Source organism: Larimichthys crocea, chromosome XVII (assembly GCF_000972845.2).
Source record: "Larimichthys crocea isolate SSNF chromosome XVII, L_crocea_2.0, whole genome shotgun sequence".
NCBI lineage: Eukaryota > Metazoa > Chordata > Actinopteri > Sciaenidae > Larimichthys > Larimichthys crocea.
The window spans coordinates 248,447-264,736 of record NC_040027.1 but is presented as its reverse complement, the minus strand read 5'-3'; the positions used below and the strand labels follow the sequence as shown (position 1 = coordinate 264,736).

Sequence of the window (16,290 nt, the reverse complement as noted above, 5' to 3'; positions counted from 1 at the left end):
CATGAATATGTCTTTGTTTGATTGACATGCATCACAGCTTCTCAGGCAGCAAAAGTGGGTGCCACTTTGCTCCTTTGGGCCAAATTTATATTTCAAAGCCAAGGTGTCTAGCAAAGAAATTGTTGAGCTGTAAAATCCAACCTCCAAAAACTTTCCCTCAGAAACCTATGAGTGACGTGATTTTTGATATAGCCCTGAGTATCTACAGTTTATGGGCTTAGATTCCACAAATGAGACCCAGGTTGCAAAAAGAAAAAAAAGGCTCTCCATGTATATCTCTGTAAATGAACCCCTGTAGAGTCCTAATCCCAACTTTTGGCTCCACGGTTCCAGAGTTTAAATAAATCTAGACCACTGTGACCGATCCATGAGTGAGTCAATGTGCTGCTGGTAGCCAGATGGAATAACTCTCAACTGTCTGCAACTAAAACATTAACAGGAAGCAAGATGACATGTAGACACGAAGAGACGGAGCAGGAGTCACATCCAAGTGTTGTTCTCAGTGTGCCTGAATCTGTTCTGCACGTTTTGGTTTGACTTCATTTACACATATGGTTTGTGTTGTGTTTGTTTAGGAGAAATCAAAAACTATTTAAGTAAAATGATTTGAATGTTAGTGGAGTAAATTTGTTTTTCATATGTATGTATTTCGTCTCTTGATCTTTGTTTGAATGAAGCTGGTCCTGATGTTGTCTTGATCTGAAATTAGTCTTGGAGAGTTTTTTATATTCTTTGTATATCTTTAATATTTTTTCGTGTTCTCTCTCTCAAAACAAAGAAAATGAGCCAGTGTCTCGTTGGTTTGGGTTCGTGTATATGCACATTTGCATGCACGTGTTTAAGTGTTTGTTTGCATGTCTGTTGAGAGTGTGCTGATCACAGTCTGCCATTGTTGAGTAATGTCTAATTAAGGCCCACAGTGAGGCAGGTAATCTGGCTGGGGTGTGTGGAGGGAGATGAGGGGGATAAGTGGAGGCTTTGGCTAGGTGATGATTTGGGTTGATTATGTGCACTAATTGGGCCAGCCAAGTAGCGGAGCAGTGGTTGGAACCTGCAGTCTCACCTCTCATTAAAATGATCTAATGATGAGTTTCTAGCTCTTCTGACCAGAGGAGCGGGTGGCCGTGTCGGTCGCTAGTTAGCAGCCTGTCCCTGAGGACATGCACCCTAAAACAACCTACTCTGCTGTAACACTTTGGACACACTTGCAGAGATGGGAGTGGGCTTGCTACAGTCAAGAAATTATCAAGCAATATGTTGCTGTCAAGTATTTGTATTAAAAAGAATAGTGTACCATTTGTTGTTGTTATTAAAAATACAAAAGAGTGCTTGAAAGGTAGGAGGTGTTGGTTGTTAATTAATGCAGTCATCAGTCAAAATAAATTGTAGCTTTAAATCCAAAAGCTTTATTTAAAAATAATTATTTTGAATGACACAATTGCTGATTGTTAGTTGCTTTTGCCTCCTACCTGTGCACAAATGAACTGAAGACAATAAAACAATTAGATTTTAGTTTAAGGTTAAAAAGAAACACACACATTTTTTCAGCAGACCTTGGCCCCACATCTTAAAAATGAAGTATTATATTGCAGCTGTTTGTTTTTTGTTTTGTGTTTTTACACCAGAAACCTGCCAAGATTAGCTCAATGATTTCACTGGAGAGTATTATTTCCATGCAGAGATTTGCTGATATTATAAGTGATTGGCCAGGAAAGGAACAGCAACTTCTGGGTCAATATGGTTGGTTTTAGCTAATAAAAAACAGTGCACCGTTCGTGTGACTGAGTGATCTACATTCATATAAGATGTTCGTCATGTTCAGTTATTTAAAAAGATAGAACAAACTACAATACAACATCAATACAACTGTCATCCACATATCCAGCCCTGCTCTTAAAATGGTGATGATAAGAAATGTGTTTAAAACTATTATTGACATCATTTGTTTTTTTTGTTTGTTTAGTTTAGTTTTTTTGCTTTTCCTCCCCCTCTCCCTACTTTTATTTGGTCATGGCCTGTAAAAACTCACAAGATATTTCTCATGCTTTAATGTTTAAAGAATGCTGTTGTTTTTTTATTGTGTTGATCACAAATGCGTGTCGGCGTGTGTGTGTTTGCTTATACTTCGTAACATATTTACGTGACTTTGTGACTGTGCTCATGAAATGTGTAGCTGTCTTGGCTATTAGGTCCATGTTTATGAGATGGAGTTTTATGCGTTCCATGTTACAAAGGGAGGAAATGAAACTTCCTCATGTCTCAGACAGTGTGCAGCATGTAGTCTGCTGCCTTAATCCCTCACCTGCTCTACATTACCAAATCCCTATTACCTGCAACTCACCTAATCTTAGGATGTAGTTCCTGTCAGGTAGGATTAATAACACCTCCCTGTGGCCTGAGTGTTTAAATCAGTGTGTATGTGTATCTGTTTAAGTGTGTCCACACACACCCTCCCCCCCTCCTTCTTTTTTTAATAAGCACATTGTAATTTATGGTTTTAGTTCATCGACGGACGGCTGGCCAAATTGAACGCAGGCCGTGGCTTCTCCGATGTGTTTGAAGAAGAGATCACAGAGGGGGGCTTCTGTGGAAGTGAGTAGTGCGAGACCTGTCTATCAATTAGCCGCATTATATTTATTTGCCATATTTTATGCAGTAAGCAGCAGTTATCAGGCTTTTGTAACATGTAAACGCAGTGAGCAAAAGAAGGAGGGACCTTTCAAAAGTTATGAAAAGAAAAAACGACAAGAGTGTTGATCAAGTCTAAATCTAAAACAATTGAGTGAACAAAAAGTCTTCTAACACAATGATAAACTTATTAAAGAGATGGTAAACTATATTGTGCACTGCAGTGTGGTTTCATATGCTTAAAAACATGTTCATTTCCTTAACTACTTATTGTTTAAGTCACATTTAAAGGCTGTTGTAAAATTTGTCATGAACACACCTGTGACCACATAAAGCTCTTTAAGTACTAATGCACTAATAAACTGTATTTTCATCTCAAGAATAGAATATAATTAAACATTAGAACATTTTTAAAATTATGCCTTAAAGTGACTCCTAGCCATTTTAATTTTTAATCTTGGATTCTTAGTCATTTTTACAGGCATCTTGACTGTCATTTGTTGTGAAAATATTTATTGGAACTGATACAAAGGTTATTTTATAAATCTGACTGAATGTGGCAAAAAGAAGATCGAGTGAAGAATAAATAATGTTTTGGCAGGATTGAGCATTATTGCACATGAAATCTGTGCACAAGACATCAGATGTTTGAAATCTCAGAGGAGCGCACAGACAAATTATACCATTTTGATCATAAGACTGCAGGTTTGAGTCGTATTTACAAGGACAAGAAAAAAGAAATGTTATCCAGATGTTCTCAAATCTCCTTCACATTACTGGGCTCATCAGTTCTGATCCTGACTCAAACCCACATCTGCAGTACTCTAAACATTAGAGAGCAAGCCCTAGATACCAGAGAAAAATCTCCTCTATTAATCAGTCCAATACATTCAACAGTGAATAAATAAGTTAATATATTATTGAATTAATATTGATTATTGATAAAAGGACAAATAAGAAAACAAATAATGAGACTGAGAGTGCATACATGTATTTATATGTTACAGTTTTTTATTAACCACATTAAATGTCACTATATTTATCCTGTTCAGAATAAAAATGGTTTTGCCTACAATTTAAAATGTCTCAGTGTAATATATAGTGGTTACCTTTCCTTTGCCATGTTAATCCAATCCTATTGAGTGCAAAATGATTAATTCATTTTTTCTGTTTTATACATCCCTCCAGGTAATTCAAGATCTTACCAGCAATGGATGCAGGTATTCAAAAGTGTCCTGGATATCATACCTAAATGCTTTTATCCCTGGCTTTTTTTTTTATGTTTCGCTCATTTTATTCTTGAGTTATATTTAATTGAAAGTGTGATTGACAAGACTCAGTTTTTGAAGTTGTGGCGTTGCCTTTGGAATGAAGGGGCTGCCTGAATGTACAGATCCAGCGTGAGTGCAGTTTGGTGTGAAGCGGCGCGTGCAGCAGGACAGTGGAGACAGACAGGGAGGGAGACAGAAGTGATTTGACGTGACAAGACGTCCTCCGACATGACATGTTGATCTGGCAGCAAACACAGGCGTTACTCCGCTGAACCGACCCAAGAACATAGATCTCTCCCTCCTTCTTCATCTCCTGTCTCTTTCCTCCTCTCCTTTTCTCCCACTATCTATCTCTCTTTATCTTCCTCTCTCCCTCTTCTCATCTCTGTCACAGCCCCCCTCGGTCTCTCTCGCTCCCTCCTCTTCCTCTTCTCTCTCTCTCTCACTGAGTATCTCTCCCTCGCCCTCCCTCTCTCCCCCCACGCCGTCAGCTAAGGCTGAATTAGTTCTCTAGAGTGCTCTTCAAAGGTTTGTTAAAGTTCACATTTCCTGACTGACAGGGATCTATAAGAGGGGCCTTCACCTCGGCCCCTCTCCTCCTCTCCCTCTGCCGACTTCTGAAACAGCGTCTGCCATTTACTCTGTTTAGCCGTTTAGCCGGCGCTTTGTGCTTACACTAAAGACCAAACAGAGAAAAAGAGTGAGACGCCAAACGGGAGATGCAGCAACTCGGTGAGAGAAAAGAAGACACGCACAGAGAGATATTGGGTGCCATAATGTCAGTCTGCAGAACTCAAAGTAGAAATCAATCATGCACAGTCCCTTCCATCGCTTTAAGGCTGCTACTAAATAAAAACCTCCTGAATGCTATAAATCATGCAGTTTATCATGGCTCAGCGATATGATACTTTATCTTGTGTCACCATTTTTATACTGAGGTTGTATACTAAGTAGTACGAAGTGGTACTATTTATAGCTGCAGAGGGAGTATTGATATTGAATATGAGTCCTGTGTGACTGTTGTGATATGGTAGAAATAATTGTTATAGGACACTGTACATCCTAGTATGACAAATGTATGCAAAGCTCACATATGAAATCATCAGACTGGTTATCAAAGCAAAAAATAGTATTGTATTATGAGACAAAACACTTCTATCATTTTCTTGTAGATACACATTAACATCATCGCCCAGCCCTACCTGCGTGCATATGAATATTTAATGTGACAAAATAATTAGTTTGAATGTGTGTGTGTGTGTGTGTGTGTATGTGTGCAAACTCACCCAAAATGCCTGACTGACTGACTAATCGCTTTCTGTGTCTATTGCAGAGAGGAGGAGCACTCTTCAACACAGCTGTGACAAAGGTATGTTCTTCCGCAAAGCTGCAGTGTTTCAGTATGTACACAGCTTGAATCATTCGAGCTCTGGAAATCCCACTGAAATAGACCTCAGTTGACATTGTGTAGGGGTTATTTTGTGAAAACGAATCAGTCCGCATGAATATCCAACAAATTAATTGAAATTCTTGTCTGTTTTTTAATTGACAGAAGAAGGAATAGCAGCATTGTTCATGACTAGTCCATGTTTGATGAGCAGTACCATGTCGTTATGCGCTGTTCAATAGGTGGTCAGGGTGCCCTTTCATGTTATCGCCTCCTGTTAGTGTGCGAGGCTCTCTTATCCAGCCTTTTGTCTCCGTGTTTTTTGCCAGAGGGATCAAAGCATTTCTTGATGTTACATGAAACCAGAACAGAATGTTAATGCAACATGTTTTGATTAGTAATCCGTGTGTGTGTGTGTTGTTTTTCCTCCTAGGCCAAGAGTCATGCCAAGAGGGGCATCCGGGACATTAAGGGCAGACTTAAAGCAAGGGTGAGCAGCATGGACCTTCACACCTTTCCTACACACCCATAGCAGCATGCATACACACACACACACACACTTGTATACATAATTCTGTTCTGAGGCGCACAGATAGACGCACGCCCCCCCTCATAGAAACAGACAGGAAGGCTGCTTTACATGGAGAGTGTGATTCTGACGCAGGGGCCTTTAATGACTGTTGAAGCCTGCTTAGCGCTTTGTTCAGGGCTGTACATTTTTAACCAACGCCCCTCTGGCTATGGCCTGTCATGTCATCCGAGCCGTGGCCCCTCTTTCTCTTTTATTGTCTGCATATTTCATCAGTGAGCCTGTGATTTCCTCAAAGCTAATGTAACGAGGTGTATGTTTCCATAAGCCTGATGGATTTGATAAGGCAATAGCAGTTTGATCTGTCAGTGGGAAACTGAGCAGAGAGGGCACTGATGATGAACAAGTGGAGTATGTAGCGTTCTGTTTGCACACACACACACACACACACACACACGCAATAGAGGTGTTAAAATCAATTTGAGTTTAAAGTTTGATGGGTTTGATGAGTGATTTTACAAACGCGCAAATGAATGAATTCAAGTTTCTTAGGATCATTCTTAATCTGTGTTGTTTTTATGTTGCTTTTTGTTTTTATGTCTGACCTTTAGTTCTTCGTAATGAAGGAATATGCCGCCAAATGCAGCAGTGTGACTCATTGATGTGTTTAATAGTTGGTTGTATGGCACAGATAAATAAGCCAAATTCACAATGCGTGTTAGTAGAATCATTTGATTATTTTTCATGATTTGTTCGCAGTAAGAAAACATTTGGAAACAGACCAATGCTTTTTTTTTTTTTTTAGAAATAAAATAGAAATGGCAACAAACTGGACAAGGAGCATCACTGCTATAGTTTAGTAATCTCTTTTATTCTTTCAGTTGAAAAGGATGAACTTAAATGAAGGAGCAGTAGACTGGATGTGCTGTGGTGTGGTTCTTATTCTAACTAACAAAATATTTAAGTCAGTTCAAATCGTCTGAGACTTACATTCATTGTTTCTCTCTCAGGAAGAAGAAGAAGAAGGGATACCGGTCTGTGCAGGGTCTCCCACCAGCACCAAGAGCCTGTCTCCAAGGAGACTGCAGAAGATGAGACGGGTATGACCGCCCGCACACGCACACACACACACGCACACACAGATGCACATCAGTAAATGAGTTAACTACATGTACACTGACTGATCATACCAGAGCTCAGGTTTCACTTGACCGACATGGATGCGGTCTTCCACCTCAGTACTCTTATCGTCCACTTTTTGTTCTCATTTCTTTCCTTCTTGCTCTCACTCTTCTTTCCGTCCCCACATCTTTCTCTCTCTCCTTTTATCCCCCCCCCCCCCTCTCTCTTTCTTTCTCCCCCCACTTTCTCTCTCTTGTAACAGCTCTTGGAAGTACAGTAGTTTGTCAAGGTGCCAAATGTAATGATAAGCATTTTTTTTTTCTCCTTTCAACGCACTCATGTTGTACATTCAATATTTTCCTCTGAACAGCACGGACAGTACAAGCAACTCATCTGCTGGTCAGCATTTCCTCTGAAGAATTTGCTTGTGCACCATAAGTGGATAGCACGTTATTTTTTTTTTTTTCTTTGTTGTGTGCAGAGCTGGCATACAATGTGCAAGAGCATGCACGCTCACAAAACACACATTCATCAATACATTTAGCAAGAGAGTAGAAAATGTTAGAAAATGACACAGTGGAGCAGTGTAAATGAAAATCTGCACATATTTTTAGAGTGGTGAGTTTAGCTTCATGTAATTAAAATTGCACACATCTGTGCAGTATTAAACACGTGCATACAGCCTCAAGGATTACTAGTTACAGCTCCTCACTTCATATCTACTGTATACCTCTGTATTCTCAGCTGGAGCTTTTCCATCTCTTATTCCTGAATGAAAAATGGCAAGTGGACTTCCACTTCTGTCTACAGAAACACGCCTGCAATGCACACACTGACATTTTGGCCACAGTCATGTAAGAGTGTGATTAGGAGAGGTTGTGCTGTCTCTAATTAGCGTTGTGTTTCCTGTGTGTGTGTGATGAGGCTGGAAAGTCTTAGCGCAGAGGAAGGTGTGACGGCCGGGGAGAGGAGAGGAACGGCAATTAGGGCTTTTCTAAAGGCCTCCTCGGACACCCTCCCCCCAGCTAGTGCACACACAAAGACGAGGCCAACCCGACACACACACACACACACACACACGCACACACACACAGATTAACAGTTAACATGCAGTTGATGTGCGCACACACCCACACCCACACACACACAATGTATTCAGGATATACACACACTCACACCCCTGTCCATGCCATTGAGGCCTGTTCATTGCCACAGTAACGGGTCCCTGGAGACTACTGGAGGAGGGACGCACAGGACACAAAATAGCATGTCCCACAGCACTGGTTTTGTGTGTTTGTGTTTATACTGTATACAGTCCACAAAGCTCTTCTTATATTTCTCATTCCACATTGACTTTCTCAAGTCATAGTTCATAACAGAGGTGTATTATTAAATTAACTGGACTCCCTGCGCATTAAAGACTCAGGAGGAGAGTGCAGTCTGACATCCTAAGGTTTCTTTCTCCTGTCGCCTGAAACTAAGACTGAAAATTGAGAAGGCAAGAAAGCCTTGATAATTTATGGCCTGTCTGTGTGCAGTAACCCCTGAAAGATTGAAACTCTTCAAAACAGTTTGAAGTAAATTGTACCGGAAATGATTCTTTCAATGTTTGGTTGTTTTTCAGGATAGTCATAATTGCTTGGTATATGTCTTTATGTACACATATTAAAGCACTTTACTTGAAAAAAAAAACTCAGAATGGAAGTTAAAAAAAAACTAATTCTTATACAGAAAGTCTTCTTATGTTCAGTTCAATCAGCATGTTTTTGTATCTATCTATGAAATTTGCAAGTACAATAAGGAAATAAACATTTTTCTTAGGTAACTACACTTTATGTTAGCCATTCCTTTACTTTCACCTGACTGCACACAATATTTACATTTTAGCTACAGTTCCTAACAATGTTGGAGAAAAGCATACCTATGGTTCCTGCTCTCTGTAATCTTTCCATCTGTATGTTTCTTGGGGGTGTTTTTGGATTACTTTCTATGAAATCTTGATACTGTGTTCTGCCCACAACTGTCTTGACCAGGTGTTCCTTGCACATGAATTGCTCTCAGTGGGACTCACCTGGTTAAATAAAGGTTAAGTAATATGGGGACAAAAAAGGGAAAAAAAAGTACCTTTATCCTCGTACCTCCCCCACTTCTCATGCCCACACAAAGTCACCTATAGCAGTACACTGGCCTACTCTTATTCCTCGTCATTCTTTAAAATATGTCCCACTCCACAGTCGTGTCTTTAGCCATACAATCCTCAAGTCTCAACAATGCAATGATTTTCAATCCTAAAACTTTGCTAAAATAAAATACAAAATCATACTTTTCTTGTATTAATATTGCACCCTGTGTTTATCAGTGAGGGTAGACTAATTATTAGAAACACCTCTCAGTATGACATGATACAATTCAACACTGCACCACAAAAAATAGCCTCCAAAATGAAAAAATGACCACCAAGTTGAATAAGCAACTCTCTAAAACAGTCCAACAAAAACCAACAGTATAACCTTTGTAATTAGTTTCAGCTACTGTCTGTGTACCTAATAAACTGCCAAATGGGTATATATTGACGCTAGAGCAATAGTCCTGCTTATTGAACAGTATTCATGAATATAAATGAAAGGAATCTGTTACCTCACTTCACTTCTAATAAACACAAGATATTTTATATATATATATATATATATATATTCCATTAAGACCTAGTGCTACATACTCCAAATGACATATTTGTTTTATGTCCTTAGCTACAGCATATATACTCTTTAAATATACTCCATCCCACATGTTCATACCTCCGACCAAGTGACCAACATTCATCTTCATGCTTTATAAATTCAGAAACATGTTGCCATCCGACGCTCCAAAAATGTGATCTGATTAAAGACATTCCATCCCTCCTGTATGAAAGAAGTGGCCTGATACATTTTTATCATTCATCTTTTTTTTTTCTTTTTTTTTGCAAACCCCTCTATGTCTGTCCTTGAAAATGAAATGAATGATCCTGGAGTAGCTCCTTTAATTAATCATAGCAAAAATAATCAGAGTTATGAAATTCATATTCTATTTAATCAGCCAACACATGCACCAAAGTGAAAGCGCTGCTGTCGTTTGCGTACATATTTCAACCGTATCTGGCAATGTGGGTGATTTGTTGTGTTTGGTGAGCTTGTTGATTAAGAATGTAGGAGTAATCCTTTCATTTGACAAAAACAAGACCGCATTGGACTGCTGACTTCTTGTCTGATACAACAAACAACAACCATTGTTCTGGCTCCTGTATGGTTTTGCGTGTGCGTGCCACGTCTGTTTTTCGAGATTCTATTTAAGATTTTGTATATCTGTGTGTGTGTGTGTGTGTGTGTGTGTGTGTGTGCGTGTTTGTGTGCCTGCGTGTTTGTGTGCCTGCGTGTTTTATGTGGTATTTCGCTGTAAGCATCTGAAAATAGAAAGTGAAAATGTGTCTGCACCTCAGCCGTTTTGTACATGAGCATGTATTTGAGCGTGTGTACTGTATGTGCACAAACATGCATGCATTTAGCAGTTTGCCTCAGGTTGGAGACAACAGAATGACAGCTGTTAAGAGAGCAGAGGAGAGTAAAGGTTGGGAGAGTGTTATGGACAATGACAGCCAGCAGGCTTGTGGCCGGGCTCAGCCCCAGGCTCTGGACTCCTCACCTGGTGAGGCAGGAAAGGATGCCAGCCCGGAAAACACCACACAGCTCATGGTTGAAGGGGAAAAACAGGGAGCTAACAAAGATGTAAAACAGGAACAAAGTCGCATGGATACTTCAGTGTGTGTGTGTGTGTGTGTGTGTGTGTGTGTGTGTGTGTGTGTGTGTGTGCGCATAGGGGTGGGTGTTTGTATGCTCCATCGGTGGGAGACACCTCATGTGTCCATGGCCAGTGGACACATATGTACACTGTACACATGACTTGTGAAGTGTTTTAGTTCCAATGGGTAAAGGACTATGATTTGTGAGTACAAACATGCTATACTAATATGTATCTTTAGTACAATAACACTTTACTTGAAGTATTGCTTATAAAGCATTATGTGTGTGTATTATGTTCAGTACATGATTGAAAATGCTATAATATGAAGAATATGCTAAAGCAATACTTTCTGGGTAAACCGAATAGCTAATAAGTTATTTCAAAGCATATTCATGTACTGTAGTTTATACACCATACAGTGCGTGTGTGTTATAATCCATAATCATGGAAATTTTGATATAATTGTAAATGGAAATTAGCTCAGATATGCCCATACTATCCATTGTGAGATTAATATTGTGGATAAATATTGTTGGATGAATAGTTAAGATGCATCACAGTGAACTTTAAGCACAGTAGCTGTGTGTGTGTGCGTGCGTGTGTGTGCGTGCGTGTGTGTGCGTGCGTGCGTGTGTGTGTGTGTGTGTGTGTGTGTGTGTGTGTGTGTGTGTGTGTGTGTGTGTGTGCGCGTGTGTGTGTGTTTACATGGTTATTTGTATGCGTTTGTAGTCTTCACTTCGCTTAGTTTCTTCCCACTTCAGAGACTCAACTGGCTTCCTCGCTGAAACCAAAGTGCCATCTCCTGGCACCCTCAAAGTACTGCACTGCACTCATTCACAGAAAGACACCTGGTGATCTCACTGGATGAGTTCAGTTCAGTGTAACAGAATGAGCACAATGCACATTTTCCTTCTTTTATATGGCTCCTGTTTTAAGCGAAAGGGATGTGGGCTTTCAGCAACAGCCAGTTGGACAGACGAGTAGTAGATCTTGCCTCAAACGCTGTTTTTTTTTTTTTTTTTTTTTTTTTTTTTTTGGTGTGTGTGTGTGCGAGTGTGTTTTTCCTCCCTTTTTCGAGTGAGCAGCCCTTAAACAGGCAGACACACACTTGGCCGTTCTTCTACAAAAGGCTCTGCCTCTCCCTAAGGTTTGTTTGCATTTTACCGGCATCTCTTTACATACACTGCCAAGCTGTGAGATCAGTGCACACTCAGAAATACCATATGAAATGTATAATGTAAGACTGGCTATTAAAGTCTGCGAGCGTTTGGCCCTGTCACAGAGAGGCCTAGTTGTTCCGCATAACCGGTCATGCAGGGACGGAAGGGAAGACGAGGGGAAAGTTTGTTTCTCCAAATGCAGCTACTAAAATGGATGGTGATGACTATTTTCCCCTCATAACCACAGAAATGAAATGTAATTTGTAATATCAATTTTAAAGACATGTCCCTTAAATATATTTCATACCATTGCTCATTGCATTAGGAATCCCAGGGTATACTCGGTCAGAGTAAAGGATAAGTTAGTCATGTTTACAATTTTACCCTCATTTGCTCCCAGTCCACGACCGTAAAAGCTTGTAGACTGAAGATGGGAGTGTGTGTGTTGATTTTTATGTCTGAAGCTGAAACTACTGTAGAGGTAATCAGGATTCTATTACTTCTTCAGCCAGGTACTCAGGAACTGGGATCAAAATAAAATATATACAAAATACCATAAAAATAATTAGGAAATGTTTCACTTAGAGTAAGTTTAGTGAGTTTGCTGTACAAGAGCAGCTCAGACATTGAATCTTATCCTTGATATAAGAAACACGAGGATTTTCTCCCCCTTCCAAAATACTGGATCGAGCTACAGTAGTTTTACTGAAATAACCTGACCATTTTTATTATTTTCATGACTCCTGTTCCTCTGCTCTATCTCCTCCTGACTCTTTCACTCCCCGCGTTCTGTACACTCTCACTTGTGGCGACGTGGTGGAGAGGAAGGGAAGCGAGAGCCAGACAGACAGAAACTGTGACATCTGTCACTGACAGCAGAGTGATGGAGGGAGAAAAGGGGAGACAGGAAGGCATGGAGGGAATATCACTTTTTCATTTTCACCTTTCAGCTTCCCATTAGCCGACAGCGAGAAGCTAATGAAGGAGCAGTATGATAATCTGTTGTTTTGCTATTTCGTGCTTTCCAGTGTCCTGTCAGGCCTGGGGAGGTACGGGATGGTGGCAGAGCTGTCACAGCTTTAACACGGGACCTGTTTGCACTGGTTGAGAATATCTCATTGTGAATGTCTAAATTTGAAGAGTCTCTATATTTTTGTTTGTTATTTTTTTTACATTGACACGCAGTACATCTAATTTTAGATCTCAGATTTAACTGCTGTTGTTGGTTTTGACAGATTTTGAGGAGAAAAATATTATGTTTAAAAGTGTGACAAAATCATTCTTTGTATCTCACGTTACAAGTAAAATGAATCCAATATGCTGGGCATTTTTTTAGAAAGCATCATAATCCCGTAGACTGCATAATAAATAGGATATGGTCCACTCCTGCGGCAAATTTGGCACTTCTATCGTAAAATGCTCAGTTGTTGTAAATAGTTTCATCTTAACTGCTGCACTAAAGGGTCACAGTGAAGAGAGGGAATGACAAATTGATAAAGCCATGAAGTGAGGTACCATCCATTTACTGCTCCCTATGGAACTTCCTTTTGTAGACGGCACCAGAGCTGTAACAGAGATCAGAGGGCCAGGCTTCATGACCTGTGTCTGGTTGTGTTTGGGTTCACCTTGCTTTAATAAACACCTAGACGCAGAGAGAGGCCCTGCTTCCCTAAACACGGCCCTCTTGCACAAATGCACAGTCTAAATAACTGCACGCACCGTGAACATACAGCACATGTGTGTGTAGTGTTTGTGTGTAGCTGTTTCTGTCCGAACCCCGCCCTCCCCAAGTGTCTCACAGGTGCATCTCCGCTCTGCCGGCCCGCTTTGGCTGGCTGGCATGTCGGCCTGGCCCCAGATTTACTGCCCTGACACAGGAATCCATTAAAGGCTGTTTAGGGATCCCAGGCCTGAGCCCCTCTGAAATCTCTTTCATTATAGCTCCAAGCTACCATGGAAGGGGAGCGGCTTGGCCAATCAGCAGTGCCACCACATGTGTTCGTGTTTAGCCCGATGGCTGAGAGGCTTAAGTGGCTACTGCACACATCTCCTCCGCTGACTTTTATGGAGAAAATGGCACTTTAACTCTTTGTGTTTTTTTGTAATAGGGTGCGTATGTGACTGAGTGTGTATATGTGGGTGTGTATGTCTTCCCTGGCCGAACACAGGCCCTAAATGAGGCCAGGCCAGCCACACGTTACATTCCGCCTGTCTGGCTGGCACTGCGTCGGCTAATCAAGACCGGCTTGGTTCACGGTTCCAATACGGGACCCCCTCCTCCCCACCCCCACCCCCATTTCCATCATTCTTTAGGGCTTTGAGGAATCTTTCCTCACCTCTCAGTATTTCCTTCCTTCCTTTTTTCATTCATTCCCTTCCTGCGTCGTTCCTTTTTGCTTTTGTGTTCAGTTTTATTCTTACTATTCTTCACCTTTGTGCCTGTGATTTTCCCTCTGCCACAACCACAACACAAGCAAACATGACTGTCTTTGCTCCTTAAACACACACCCCTGTGCTCCGCTCACTTTTAGGGTTGTAAAGAACCTTTTTCTCAGTGCCGGGCTTTGATAATGTGGCTAACGTGAGTTTAGCAGAGGAAAATGCAGAAATCAGAGAGGTGGAGCTAAACTGGAAATGGAAAAAAATTGCAGTGCCGCCTAACGCAAACGTATGCTGGGTTAGCAGTGCTAGCATGTGAAGTGTACCTTGTGTGTGTGTGTGTGTGTGTGTGTGTGTGTGTGTGTGTGTGTACAGAAAACACACAGAGACTGTAGGACAATTTGAAATATTCCCCCAAAAATAGACACAGGAGGTGTTCTGCAATATGTACAAAGGTAAATGGGCAAAATGCAAAGAGTGTAAATTAGAAATTGAGATAGTGTTAACATGAGTGAACATGCACATGCAGCGAGAGAGGAACATGTGCGTCGTAGTGGAAGGCATGTTAATAAGTGGCCTGGGGCAGATTTGGGCTCCCATGGGGAGAGTCCTGCCCTGCTCTGTGAAGCTTCTGTCTCTTCTTTAACCCGCCCATTAAATATGGTACACAGGTGGCTTATTAAATCCACTGTGTCAGACAACTACAGTACACACTGATCATTCAACATGCAATGACAAATACAATCACATGCACTGGTGTGCGTAATGCAAATGATCAATGCGCTTTCTCACATCTTAACTCACAGTTCTTGTTCACATTTAATGCCGAGTTTGATAAAATACTGCAGGGGATCTTAAAGATTTTTATCCCTAGACCCAAATTTGACAAATTTAGTCTCAACCCTAAGGGTCTGTGCTCATTAAAACAAGCTACTTCTCCTGTCTTATGGGGACCCACCAAACACAAACCTGCATCTTTCACTCTATCGGGTACCAAGTCGTAGTTTTATGAAAAGCTGCACCTCAGCAAAACACAATACAGCTAGACTCCATGTTTAGAGAGACTCCACCAACCCCCGCCCCCCCCAAGGGTCCACTTTTCTTGTTTAATCATGCTATTATTTGTGTCTAACTACATCCACTTTCTGTGTTCTCATTAACAGCAAAACTTCAACAAGTCTCCCATGAGCATGGGCCCTCGAGATCTTGGATACGGGCTCGATGATGACGAGTTGGACAATGCAAGCAAGTAAGTACTCCTGCCTCGCAACACCTTGTCACCTTGACCTGTTGTTTGAAGTGTGAATGCCATATATGTTAAGATATGAGAAGTTTTTCATGCTGACTCATTGATAAGATTTTATTAAGGAACAGTTGATGGCAGGTTCAAAGATTTCTCCAAGCACTCTGTTTTTACCCATGGTAATACTGCCCTCAAGTGGCCATATTTAGTAACAGCATTAGTTGACAGAAATGTCAGTCATTGTCACTGAAATGCTTCTCAAAGGAGCTGGTTATCATAGTGTAATTCTTGACAGGGATATTCACAATAATACATAATATGGATTAAATATTACCAAAGAAACACAGTTATATGAAACAAAACACAGTCTAACTAGGTTTCTCTCCAGGATCTCCTCAGAAGACAGCGGGGACGTCCCTTCGTACACTGAAGACAGCGATGATTCGTACTCACTGGATCTCGACATCGACTCCTCCAACTCAGGCCAGATGAACCTGCTGGAGGAAATCCTGGACTCTCTGAACACCACAACGGTGGAACAAGGCAAACTCAGCGCTGCCAAGAGCCTGGACTTCTTCAGGTCCATGGAAGATTTAGACTACAAGACCCCGGTACGCAAGAGAGACTGGAGGAAAAGTAAATTATGAGAAGGCCTTGTTATTTCCAGGACAGGAAAGAGGACAAAGAGAACATAGTTTATGTTAATAAGAATAGAAGTGTGTCCAGATATGTGAAGATATCGAAGGATTGATGTCTTATTTAAAGATATCTCTAGTGCAGGTACTTCCAGG

General features: G+C 40.9%; 1 protein-coding gene across 2 annotated transcripts in view; it reads left to right on the top strand.

Moving 5' to 3' along the window:
- dennd1b (DENN/MADD domain containing 1B) overlaps positions 1 to 16,290 on the top strand; it is a 104,334-nt gene that overhangs the window by 82,954 nt on the left and 5,090 nt on the right. For both annotated transcript variants that reach the window (XM_019272363.2, XM_027290475.1), the window contains 7 exons: positions 2,502 to 2,592; positions 3,817 to 3,848; positions 5,233 to 5,268; positions 5,720 to 5,776; positions 6,826 to 6,915; positions 15,420 to 15,505; positions 15,888 to 16,110. In XM_019272363.2, coding sequence (XP_019127908.1) covers positions 2,502 to 2,592; positions 3,817 to 3,848; positions 5,233 to 5,268; positions 5,720 to 5,776; positions 6,826 to 6,915; positions 15,420 to 15,505; positions 15,888 to 16,110 — 615 coding nt within the window. The remainder of the gene's footprint in view (positions 1 to 2,501; positions 2,593 to 3,816; positions 3,849 to 5,232; positions 5,269 to 5,719; positions 5,777 to 6,825; positions 6,916 to 15,419; positions 15,506 to 15,887; positions 16,111 to 16,290) is intronic.